Genomic DNA, 13,457 nt, shown 5'->3' with positions numbered 1-13,457 from the left:
GAAACACTTCCCTACAAGACTAAAGTGTAAGTGCCAAACTTTTGTGAAAACTTTTCAATACGTTTTATGATTGTAAACAAAATATGTACGCAACCTTTTTGATGACTCAAACTTTGATGGATGTGGACATGAATTTATTGCAGACAGGATGCCACGGGCTACCTATGGGAAAATAAAATTCATCATATTCCCGTTATGCCCACAGTATTTCATATCGACAACAAAATTTTAACATTTTTCCAGGAGTAACACGCGGTAAAGTAAGGAAGATGACTTATCACATCATAATAATGTTTTCATTGTTCAGGGAACAACATTTCGTGCTGCTTGTACATTTATGTTATAGAGCTTACATGCTGACGCCCTCCAATGAAGGAAAGTGAAGAATGTTTCCATTTCCAACATTAGCTGTGTTATTTTACACATGAATAAAGGACTGTATTTTAGGCCAAGCCAACTGTACGGTAAATAAGTACATTTATCTGAGTAACTAACTGAGCCCTTTTGTTCACTATTCATTACTTTGGTTGTGCTATAACCTACGCATGAGGTGTTCCTCGATAATTTACCTTGACTGGCCAGCTGTGTTGTTACTCCCATTTTCATTACATTGCTTCCACCTACACCTCTCTCCTCCCACTCGTTCCCTCAAGGGTTTCAATGATATTACTGTCTTCTTCTGCCTTAGCTCTACAAAAAAAGATTCTTCCAGTTATTTCCCTGACACTTTTTTCCCCTCACATGTCCTCAGCTTTAGTGCAAATATTTCCTCCTCAGTCAGAGCTGTACTTGACATGAGGTTTCTGCCTTGAACACTACAGTGATAGAACTGTAAGTCGTTTCCTATTAAAACTTCGAAACAAAACTCCTTGTATGTTACAGATTCTTTAATGCAGCAGTCCCCAACCCCGGGCCTCGGACCGGTCCGTGAGTCGTTTGGTACCAGGCCGCGAGAGTTGAGGCTCAGGTGTGAGATGTGTGGTTTTCAGGGTTTTTATCAGTTTTCAGCGTTATTTTGTTATCGTTTTTATCGTTAACTCTGTTTTCCTGGGTCTTTTCACGTGTGTTATGAATAACTCTATTTTTCAGTAGCGGTACTAGTTTTATTTTGTTGTATTTTTCCACGACACCTTAAAGGCCGGTCCGTGAAAATATTGTCAGGCTTAAACTTGTCCGTGGCGCAAAAAAGGTTGGGGATCGCTGCTTTAATGCACATATAATGCACATATAGATCCTAATACCATTATATCTTTTAATATCGCCAGCTGATAGTTTGTCAAATATAAGCACAGACAGAGGGAGACTTATCTAGATGTATATGTAGGTGCTCTCAGGGAATTGAGTGAAAAGCCTAACAATAGTGCAGAAGTGAGTGAGTCAGCACTGTGTGGAAACACCTATATTCAAAGGACAAATTATCTCTCATGAAACAGCATTTAAAAAGGTTATTCTTGGTACACACTGAGGAATTAAAAGAACTAAGGAATGTGAATCAGGTTCATAAAAAAATGTCAGTATAACAATATATGAATAAGTAAAACAAACTGACTGCAAATTACTTGAATATAACTCTTGAGATTATTAGATAAGATAAGATAACTCTTTATTGTCATTGCACAGTCATACATAGTACAGTATGTACTATAGTCCTACGTCGGCACTACATATAACACAACACGACACGATATGACACATCACAACGCAACACAAACAACACAATACAGTATAATAACTTAGTAATAAAAAAGAAGAAGAAGTGTATTTGTATTGCACACTGTTATTATTGCAGAACAACCATGTCTGGTCTAAAAGGAAGACCAGACATGGCATTCAACATAAAATCTAAATATGGTCCAATGTCCAGTATTTACAAAAGGATTTTCAGTTCAGTTTAGAAAGTTACCCTTAACACAACAGTTAAAGAGGGGAAAAAATGTTTACTTGTTTTAGTTTGCTTGAGTCCCCACAAGAGAAATCTTTGGTGAAAGCCTTGGAGCTTTGCAGAGCTACAGGAAGCCAGTCTAGAATATGTTGAAACCAGAGTTCGATAAGCTTTCTGAGATGCCCTGGCACTCCCGTTGCCAAGAATGATTCATTACTCCTATGCACAGAATTCAATTTGTAGAGTATAAATTGTAGCACTAGGGATAAGGACCCAGGTCATTCCTGGACTGGCAGAACATGTGTCCATCACAGTCTGTGACCTTCTATCCATAAACTCAAAATCACTCCTTTAAATGCAAAAATCTTTAAGAAGATTTACGAAAAAAGATGCCATAAGACAATAAATTATGTATTACATTCTTGCACTGTTCTGCTTAGGCTGCACTACTTGATGCTTCTGTCTACAGTGAAATGTGCATGCTGTTGCTCTATAATCAGTGGAGTATTTATTCTTCTCTGTATAAGTCGATAACCTCATGTATCGACTTATACAGAGATGATTACCTCATCAACATTTACACAAGGTTAGTGAAATCTCATTCGGTAGTTGTACATTCGGGAAATCTAAATGCTGCTGTCAGGGTTGGACAGGATGGTAAAACCTCTCATACGGGTACGTCTGAGGACAGCATGCAGTACTAAATTCTAAAAACGTAAAATTATATATAGTGTAGTATTACTTGTTATTTGCAGAGTCACATGGAGAATACTGTGCCTGCCAAAAAAAGATATTAATAGAGAAAATAACAATGTAGAGTGTAAGAAAAGATGTGCACAAATGCTTTGTAGCAATTGTGTTACTGGTTAAGCCTTCCTCTTTCATAAGGTGGCCTTGTGTGCTACCTGTGAGTATCGTACACAGGTAGCACTCTAATTAAAATATGAAATCAAGATCAATTCCTTTGTATATCAAACGCAGCTAAATCCCTAACCTTATTATTCCAAGTACAAATTCTCTGCTGGTCGCCACTGCAAGACGCTGCAGTTTTTAAAGAAGGACGAAAACAAATATCTCTGCCCACTTGTCTACCAAGACATTAATGTGTTTGCAAAACAACAACTTGATCCAGATGACTCATTTCTCCCCTCTTTTCCGAAAGTCAATGCCTACTTATTCGTTTGTCATGTTTATAGCAGCCTTGACGACTAATAACTTTCTGTGGGAGTTTCTTGTGGGTGGTAATCTGCACCAGCAGATCGGCCAGCCATATGTTGTTTGATTATTGAAGGTGATGTGCGAGAACACTGTCAGCCTACTGCGTTGTGTTATCTGAAGTAGACACCTGGGTCAAGGCTCACAACCGAAGCCAGACATATGCTAATTAACTTATCTCATAAAATATGCATCGAGCCCTCCCAGGACCGTACAGTGGCAGAGGATCGTGATTTTCCAGGAATTATGAGAACAGTCATTTTCCATTATGTCGATGCTAAATGAGGGGTGACCTGCGGGAGAGGCATGTCTGACCCATGTCAAGACAGTTCCTGCCAATTTTGCGCAGAGAACTTTGCAGATCAGTTTTGACTTTTAAGATACTGTCGTGACAGAGAGAATAAATGGATCCAGTTGCACCGCATAACCTTGTTGAAGTAATCTTCTTCTGAAGCCGATGTTCCAAGTCAGTATAATTAATCAAAGACAATGATGTCAATGAGGGCTCCAGTTATGAAATTAGAGGCACGCTGTCTTCCATTACTGTACAGCTTATAAGTGCATTAGGAGGGAAAGAGGAATAATAAACCAGGTGTGGAAACCATTAGCTCCATTCTTCATTCCAACCATTTGTGGTTGCCTTCTCTTGTTTTCAGCACAATTAAGTGTCTTGTAACAAGGCCAGAGTTGAATGCGTGAGTGTTGATATGGTAGTCAAGATTGCAAACAAGGTGTGAACAGCAACACTCGGTACTTGTGCTCAATAATGAATGAGCTTAACAAATTAGGCTCCTTGTGTAATATTTCATTCTCTTCTGTGCAATGGTCTAATGAGTGATTGTTCAATTACAATACCATTTCAGTCCTTTTATTAATAATAATTTAAAAAAAGACTCACCTGACATCCATAATTGCAAGTAAATTAGTTTGAAAGTGTATATTTTTTATGTCTGTCTATACGCAGACAAAAATGGGCTTTCTAAATTATGTACTTTTGCAATCCTGTTTCACTCTATAATCTCTAGACACACACAAACGGTCATGTTTTTGTGTTCCATTCTCATTTGTTTATTTAAGACTGGTGGATATGTGTGTTTGATCAACACTCTAAAGTATCCCACAGGGGCTGAGCGGTCAGAAAAACTATTAAAAATGCACTGTGGAGTCGTTTCAATATTATCTAAAATCGGCACGCCATATTTCTGCAAATACTGCAGGGCCATTATTTACCTGAATTGCACCAAGAAAGGTTTTATTCGAAGCTGGCTTGAATTAGAGGCAGGATTTTATTTCTAGTTTCCTCTGTTTAATCAATACAAGTGTCCATGTATCAGCATTAAGTCTCGTTACGCACCAGTTTGCCCTGTTAAAGTCACCAGATTATGCTCTCAACACTGTGGGACGTGGTAACTTACTTTTGGGAGAGAGAGAGGGCGTGTGATCAGCAAGGTACTTTATATTAATGATTTCACATACATGTAAAATAATTCTCCAATGCACCGATGTACAGGTCAAAACAATTTGTAATAGTTCAAGATGTTTACTGTACTGAAAAAAAGTCTAAGACTTTTCTAAGAAAGGCAGGCAAAATTAGGAATTACTTTTCTTCACCACACAGTCTGTGCATTTTCATTAACATAATTTATGAATATAAATATTTAAGCAACTTAATTCCTTATGTTTACCAAGCAGTTTAGGTTTGTTCATACTTTACATCTGGAGCTATAGCACAAGTAAGACCACAACACAACCATTATTGTTTTAACTGTTTCTACATTCTTCCTTCACTCATTGATGCAAAATCAGATCAAATGAACTTCTAATGAGTTTTATGCAAACAAAACCTCTTGGATATACTGTAAGTTCTAATGAAATCTAACATTAGATGTCTTTGAGTGGTAATATATATATATAATGAATATCTCCTGCATGAGGTGCCACTTTTGTACAATACATGTCTGTCAAATGACACGCTACAGGAATAGGTTCAATCTCCTGTGGCCACTAGTTGTCAAAATGCACTCCACATAAGAGCGATGTCTGAAAGAAAGCAACGTATCCTAAAGAAATCACTGAGAGCATGTTGACATTTTACACAATACACATGTCAATTTGATATATGAACTGCCAATGTATCACGTTTTATTTTCAGATGGCTGCGTGCAACGTTTGTCAGGTTTTTTTTTTTTCAGTAAAGAGTTCAACTTTCAAGTTTCAGTGGGTTTCATACTAAGACAAGGTTTGTGAGGCAAAACATAAAGCTAATCAGCAACCTCTCATTAAAGCGTCATTAAATAATGCATAACTTTGAACTTCTGTGGGAAATCATGGCAGTGACAGGTCCACAGCACAGTGACACAGTGGTTTGACAGCAGGAATAAAGTCTCAGTTTTCACTAAAGAGATGAGTAGTCTAGATAATTAGTGCATGCATCAATAAGAACCGTCTGGTGTAGAGGTAATCTATCACCAGGCAAATAATTACAACAATTATTTTTATGCTTGAGAATCAAAGTAGTCTCATTTATCACTGTGCAGTTAAAAGGTAAAGCATGGAGGTTGGGGGAAGAATAAAGGCTACGCTGTACTACCGATTCACTGACATTTATGAATAGCAGGATAACAGCACTTCATATCCACCTGTGATAATCACAAGTGCTGTAAGACATTCCTGGACTGTCTCTAATCAGAATTTAAAAGAAAAAATACTAATGCTGTATTATTACAGTTTGGTGCAGCTGTGGAGGATAAGGACATCTTTTTGACTAAACATTTGTTTTCTTTCCTTCAGGTGATGAGCTCCACAACTCTCTAAGAGGGATCCTGACAGACCCGGGAGAGCTGCAGAGTCTCACAACTCACCCATTTCCCATACACGCCATCGCAGATTGTTTCACTGTGGCTCAGTTCTCGTCACTGGACTTTAACTTGGGGACCTGAACCGCACAGATCGCCAATGCTAACAAGGAACTGCCTGCTGCTGTTCCTGTGGATTCTTGTCGACGAGGGTTCGGTCTCTTATTTACGTCCACCTTTACCACCACTGGGACGGAGCAGGACGGGAAGGGAGCACGCCAGGAGCTTGGTGGGCCCAATGAGGAATGGGGCAGCTGGATTTCAGCGGGTCAAAAGGGGCTGGGTGTGGAACCAGTTCTTTGTACTGGAGGAGTACATGGGGTCAGATCCGCAGTACGTGGGCAAGGTAAAAAAAAAATATATATTTTTTTTTACTGTTATTTATGGTGCAGCAGAAGTCATAAATCACATAGTAAGGAGCCTAGGAGAAATTGAATTGGGAGTAAATGGAGGGAGCGATAGAACATGAGGAAGATAAAATGGGAGGAAGGGAACTGGAAAAAAAAACCCTCAACTTTAGAGTAACTATAAAACTACCCTAAAACTACCAGTATTTCAGATGGGAAATATTTTATTCCTTGATGATGTAATTAATTATTGACTATTTTAATACCATGTACTTATGCAAGTAACAGCAAATACTGGAAGTCGCCGATTTTCATTCATCCCCAAGAACTTTACCTCTTTAATCTAATAATGCTCCTAAGGCTTGTAAATCTGCTCCCATTTCTTAGTGTTTTATGATGTGACCAGCATCACGCAAGTAAAAAATCCAGACCTAATAATGGAGCTGTGCCACAAGGTTTCTATGTTAGACGAGCCACACATGACACTGAAGTGGTGAAAGGTTTGATGGTGTGGTCGAAATAAATTTAAATTACAGTCCTTGTAAAGCTGTCAGAACATCATAGTTATGAGCCACGGAAGATGCTGACAGCAATAAAAAGACAGCAGAGACCCAACAGCCTGATCCAGACGGAGATATATACACATACATCCCATAAAACTCGCATCTTCTTGTGTCACCTCAAACCTTGGCCGTCCCCGCTTTTTAGCACAGGATTTCTTATTCACTGTTCTGGCTTAAGACATTCGTAAGCAAACTCTGTGGGGGTTTAAGGCTAAAGTTGTAATTTGGCACTCCCAGCTTACATAGGATAATAGTAAGACTGACTTATCTGCCTCAGTGCCACTGCAATCAGCCCTGACAAGCCACGCTGTTTGTGGACGTCTCTGAGGCTAAAGCAGGGACAGGGAAGCAGCTGTCTACTGCACTCCTAAATCACTTAATCCTGGGCGGCTGCTCTTCTTCAAAATAATTGACTGATTCTTCAACATATAAAAAGCATTTGGAGATCCTCGGACCTTTGTCGGGAAAATCTTAAGGGAGAGGATTTCCCTTTGAATCTTAACCTTTTTATTGTACACTGTTAAATGGCACGGGGAACGCTGGAGTGGGTTACCATTTACACACACGTCTGTGATATCATATTGAACGGTAATGTGAGAAATGTTCAAACAGAGAGCATACTAAGAGATAAAGATGTAGGAAGCAGCTTTGTTTACAGGGCACATTAATGGACCATAATTGACCATAAGTCTGCAATGAACACGTGTTCTATATTACATCAATATCTAATGTGGTAATGTTTTCACTTTAGAGTGTACTCATGGTTTCCAGCCAGTGACCTGCAGTGAATTGGAGCTCGAGACACTTTTGTTTTATCCTCTGTGGCAGAAGTGTCCTTCTGGACCAATTGAAGTAGTAATTATCTGACAACAGCCTCTAAAGAGAGGCAACAGAACCCAAGAGGAAAATGTTTAGTGAAGCAGCTGAAGCCGTTTGGGGGATTTTTTTTTAACACATGCTAAGTAATATAGAAAACACAAGTAGTGTACATGTGACTAGTTTATCCAAATGCACACCTATAGCTCAAAAAGGGTATTTTAATGAGACATGGTTTGTGAGTATGTTACCCGGCATTTATTTAGGTATATAACGTACACAGTGCTGTTATTATTCATTACTTTTTGTGTTTTTATTATTATTTTTATTGTTTTGCCTTTATTTGATCGCTGCAGCAGAGATATATGGGGAAAGCAAAGAGGAGAATGGAACATGAAAAGGAACCAGGAGCTGAACTGAATTCTGAATACAGCAATCGCTATACTTTAGTAGGTGATTGTTAAAAATGCTGCCATAAGAGATTTATCAACAATGGACTAATAAGGGGGGGAAAAAATCCCAGTTTTGTGGTCACTGAAGTATTCATTTCTTAGTTTATGGGGTCCACTTGTATGCACCCTGAAGCCTGAACCTATTCTCTGTACATAGCAAGGCAGATTTCAGAATTTTACATGCCGCACCCCAATTTATAAAGGAGATGATTAATGCAGACAATCTTTTCTTTTAAAGTTTAAATGGCACGATCTGACTGTAGGAACAGCGCTCGCAGAGGAAGCTCAGAAAAAGGTACTTCTGACAGCAGGAGGAGGACGACTTGCATCCATGCCTGTGTGAGACGAATGACAAACACTAATAAATCCTGACCCTGTTAGCAATAATCAAAATCTATTTCGAGAGCATTAAATGCATCACTGCCAACTGTAATTTTGACAGCCAAATCACTACTAATTAGTGCTGGTCAATAAATAAATAAAAAAACAAAACAAAACACGAGTCACATTGCAAACAAGGTGTATTTCTGACAGCACAGAATGCAGACGCGTATCGGACGAGGAATGGGGACAACCACAGATGATGGAGTACATTGCCAGTACTGGTGTTATGGATCAGTAAGTTTGCCTATTAACTAGTGCCTTTGCCTGAACACACCAGCTGTTTGTGGAGAAGGAAGATGTTAAAGCACAGCGGGATACCATTTAGTTGCGCTTACATCTGCCTTGCTGTACGTCAAATTGTCAGAACACGCCCACCTCAGTTTTAGACTTCACCAAACCCATATCAGCGCCAATGCAATCGGCACAAACATAACTGGATAACATGCAATTCCACCTGGTTTACTGCTTGACTATTCCCACTAAAATAACTCATGTTTCAAAGCATCTGACAGACATAAATAACCAAATCATTTTGGGTATCTTAGAATATCCTGCTTCTTCCATTATATTGGTAAATGTATTTATTTTTCCTAGTTGCAAATCCATTTAATAATGATGCAACAAACCTAACTGGGCATTTCTGTACTTCTACCTGGGGCAGCATATGCATGGTGATTAGTATCGTTACTTTACAGCAAGAAGGTCCTGACATCTGGCCGGGCCCTTTCTGTGTGGAGTTCAGATGTTTGCAAGGTTCCCTCTGGGTACTCTGGCTTCTGCCCGTAGTCCAGTTATTGGGTTTAGGTGGTTCTAAATATGCCATAGGTGCGTATTTGACTGTAAGTGTCTCCCTCCATGTGTTAGCTGTGACAGACTGGCGATCTGTGGTAGCTGGGATGGGCTCCAGCCCCCTGTGACTCGGATACACAGAAGAAGACGGATGGATACAGTTACCTGATATAACTGATATAAAAAGATGATTCACTGGTCCAGCTTTAGTTTGCTTGATTTAATCTACCTTAGGCCTGTCTTAGTGGCTTACATAAGGTTTAGCTAGAGTAACTGATGAGAAGGTCTTTTAAACATGATATAATACTAAAAATAAATAACAAGGTTCTGGGAGACAGACTTATGTAGATTTGTGAGACTAGGTTGTCTGTAAAGGGCAGAAGAAAAACACATGAAAGAAAAAAAAACATCAAATGCTGCCTGATCTATTTTGGATTAATGAGTGCAAGCAAAGCAACATTTCTTTTCTTCTGCACCACAAGCAGAAAGATATGCCATGTCTGCATTTTCACTTGTTCTGTTATTATCAGATGAGTACAAAATAAAGAAAATGAATCTACACTCCGGCTTATATACCGTTTAATATATGCCATCTAAATTTAAAAATACAAACTGTATAAATGTGTGTGACAAAAAAGAACCACAGAGCTACAATATTCACACCGTTTTCATACACATCATATATCTTAATATTTAGATAGGATTTTATACACTCTAACACTAACAGCTACATGCTCGGGGACTTAAGGTAGGAGACACTAAACGTGAGAGGAATGTTAGAAACGCTACAGTCACAACTGCAGGTTCACCTCCACTACTTACTTAATTACCCCGATTTCTCCCAGAGGTGTAAGTGAGGTCACAGGATTCAGCAAGGTCTTTAGCACTACTACTACTAGTCCCAACTGCTTATATTAACAAATGCTCGGAGTTCTTGCATTTTTTTTTACTTTTCTACATACAATCACAATGCTTTATGGACTTTTTTCTATTAAAGATGCACTTAGAGTGAATCCCATTTACATTTGAAAAAGTAAAAAAAGGGCATGTTAATACCAGATTTGATTTGTAGTGTAAATAAAGGAAACATAGTCTGCCAAGGATATTTTAAAGGTTTTAAACCCCATTAACGTTTCATGCTCGTTGTTCACTTTTATGGTGAGGTTGTTCTCAGCAATGTGAAGAAACAAGCTTTAATGCCATAAATAAACATAAAAGTAAAACAAATATATTTCTCTGCTGTTTATAACGATAGCACATAAAGTATTGTGTCAGCGTTTGTTTGAACAACATTGTTTCTGTGCTGTTCTATTAGTATTTTCACAGCACTTTTCATTCACTGAATGGTTAGGCACCTAAATTTAAATTAAGTTTTCCACAGTGTAATTGTCTACTAATGAGACTGCATCATCAATGTGGTTTCATTCCCTCAAATTTAAAGTAAAACGCTGCACCGGCAATACGTTTGCAGAGACGGTTACTTAAAGTTGCACCAGCAGGTAGAGCTTGTCACTAACAGAGGGACAGTTACAACACCAGCTGTGGTGGCCACGTCATCTTCTTGCTGACAACTTGATATAACTGCTGTAGAATATTTGGCACACATTGCAAATTTTTTCCTAAATCTGATGCGTTGGCTGTTTCGATGTTTCAGTCCAGTGCAATTAAAACATGAGCTGGAGGGGAACTCCATGTGCTGACCCAATGTAGCAAATAATAAATTAATTAATTGATCTCTATCGCTAAACTATAACCGATAGAAAGGCACGATCACTAATAAACGCAACGCTAAATGTGCATTTGCATAGTGATAAATTTACTGCTAATGTCAATAAGCTGCACCCCGTTCAATGCAACCATCAATAAAATCCTAACGACACCTAACCATGCACTTAACTCAAGAATATACGTGAAGAAAATTTTAAGACTCATGTTGACAGCATCATTATTGCAGTTTAGCAACGAAGCCCGGAGGGCTCTTGGGGGTTAATATAACAACCCTCTGTACCCTCAATAAGAAAATGCTGAGGCCTTTCGTGTGCCAAGCAGTGATTATCTGACGTAAAAAACTATTAACAGCGCGGCTGCATATCAAGTCAAACTGCTTCCTCTCACTCTCGATTAAACTCTCCAATGGGTTCGGGAGCTATTTTCGAGATTTTTCCTCTGACATCATGTCACTCTCTGTTTAAACTTGATGGCTATAGATGTTGGAAGCAATTCCCTAAGATTTTTAATAATATGGCAACTCAGAATACACTTAAACAGCACTTGTCTTTTGAATGACAAATTAATACTTAACAGTAGAGATGTAATCAAAACCCAATGTATCTCTTATTTTTGCCAACCAGACTGCTGGGATTTTTCTAACTTGATGCTCCAATTTTATATAAAGTCATGCATATTGTGAGTACTTTATATTGCATTGCATATGGATGCTCAAGACAATATGCTTATATACAATTAGAGGAAGGTAAAGAGAGATTTTTACTAAATTAAAAACTTTGTTTTCAGTTTTTTCAGTGCAACATTATCTAAGAATTGTAACTGAGTACTGGTCCCAGATAAGAAATGTTTTCATGTTGTCAAATACATCTGAACTGTACGCCTGAATTGTTTTTTTGTTGTTGTTTTAAAAATCAAGCAGTGCACTGTAAAATGACAGTATAAAGCTTGTGACAGTGGATGCTTTTGCAAACTTGATTCGCATGCAAGTTTTTTTTTTTACCATGTATTTATTCTAAGAGATAATTAACCACTTGTACTGAAGATGAAAACCAGTGCAGGCCTGAATTTAACAAAAAAATAGACATGATAGGGAATCCACTATTTTCTCTTTATGCAAGTCATGAGAAAATGACAACAATGGAATGACAGTCTCAAAAGATACTCAACAAATTATACACTTGGCAAGAAAAAGCAGACAGGGAATTGCTTTCATTAAAAAATAAAATTTAAAAAAAACGCAGCAACACGGTGGCACAAAGCAATCATTTAACCCGTAACGGCACTGACGGTTAAAGAGAAAGCCAATCAATTTAAAGAGTCACATTAACAACCTATACAAGGGAAGAAAAAAATATATGCAGTGCATGCAAAGACATGCAGGACATGCCCCAATGCCCTGCTTTTCACACACAGACAAAAGGTCACTTATTTACATATAAGTCAATAAGCCTCTTTTTCTAGAAAGGGCAGAGCTGTTTCTCCCACAACTTGTTTGTTTCCTGCCTGACAAGGAATGACCATCCTTCTTTTTATTGATGGCTCTTCCTCCCAGTACCACCCCACACCTGGCTGAGATTTATTACTGATGTGAAGCCTGCAATTTAATCTTTCAATGAGGACCTATAAGAAGGACATAAAAACCTTTTCAGCAAGACTTATGCACCAGGCTCAACAAAGAGAGCGATTCCATCAGCTGACCATACGTAATTTACAAGCCTTACCCTGCGATAGTATGTTCCACGCTGTTAAATACAGTTTGTTTTAAATGCTAGGGAATTAAGCTATAAAGCTAAAACCTGAAGACGGCCATATAAAAGCAGCAAACCTGTTTACATCATTTGATGATGACAGCCACTGCTGTAAAAATACTTGGGATAAAATACTTTGATTGACTACGAGGCAAGCGAGCGGATAATTAACTTCAACTCCAAAAATCTCAGCCTTCATAACACTGTTTTTCATGAAGCTATGAAGACTGGTAGCCAGTGATCAACAGCTAAGGAAAGCTACAATTTGAAGAGTCTTTCAAGAATACCCGTCTCTGAATTCACCTCTGAATTCAAGTTCGCCACCTTTTTAATTCACTGTCACATTCTGCATAATTTGAAAAGATTGCTCTCCTGAAGAGTATGCGTGGAGTGTGTCGGTGAGTCAGCTGCTCGTTACAACATATTAAGAGGTTGAGAGCATTTACAATTGTAATGTACGTTAGTGATGAATGTTGCGGGGATTTCTGAAAAGAACAGCTGAAATAAAAGCTAATGATGCCATTCATCTGTCCTGCCAAAGTAATATATATTTCACATATTTTGTCCTCATGGGTAATGGGCTTTTTCCCCTGAATTGCTTGGGCCATATATCCAAATGGTGCACTAATGCCCCAATCAGTATCACTTTATACCATAGTCCACATTTGCTATGTTTAC

The 13,457-nt window shown here is 38.4% G+C and overlaps 1 protein-coding gene across 1 annotated transcript in view; it reads left to right on the top strand.

Annotated features, from left to right (window-relative positions):
* The window catches only part of LOC102798269 (cadherin-12-like), a 106,515-nt gene that overhangs the window by 28,473 nt on the left and 64,585 nt on the right, over positions 1-13,457 (top strand). The window contains exon 2 of the mRNA XM_087846306.1: positions 5,888-6,298. Within this exon, the coding sequence (XP_087702432.1) occupies positions 6,053-6,298 (246 nt within the window). The 5' untranslated portion in view covers positions 5,888-6,052. The remainder of the gene's footprint in view (positions 1-5,887; positions 6,299-13,457) is intronic.

The sequence above is a fragment of the Neolamprologus brichardi genome, chromosome 9 (genome assembly GCF_056152115.1).
Source record: "Neolamprologus brichardi isolate AB-2024 chromosome 9, ASM5615211v1, whole genome shotgun sequence".
Taxonomy (NCBI): domain Eukaryota; kingdom Metazoa; phylum Chordata; class Actinopteri; order Cichliformes; family Cichlidae; genus Neolamprologus; species Neolamprologus brichardi.
This window is presented reverse-complemented; position numbering and strand designations above follow the sequence as displayed.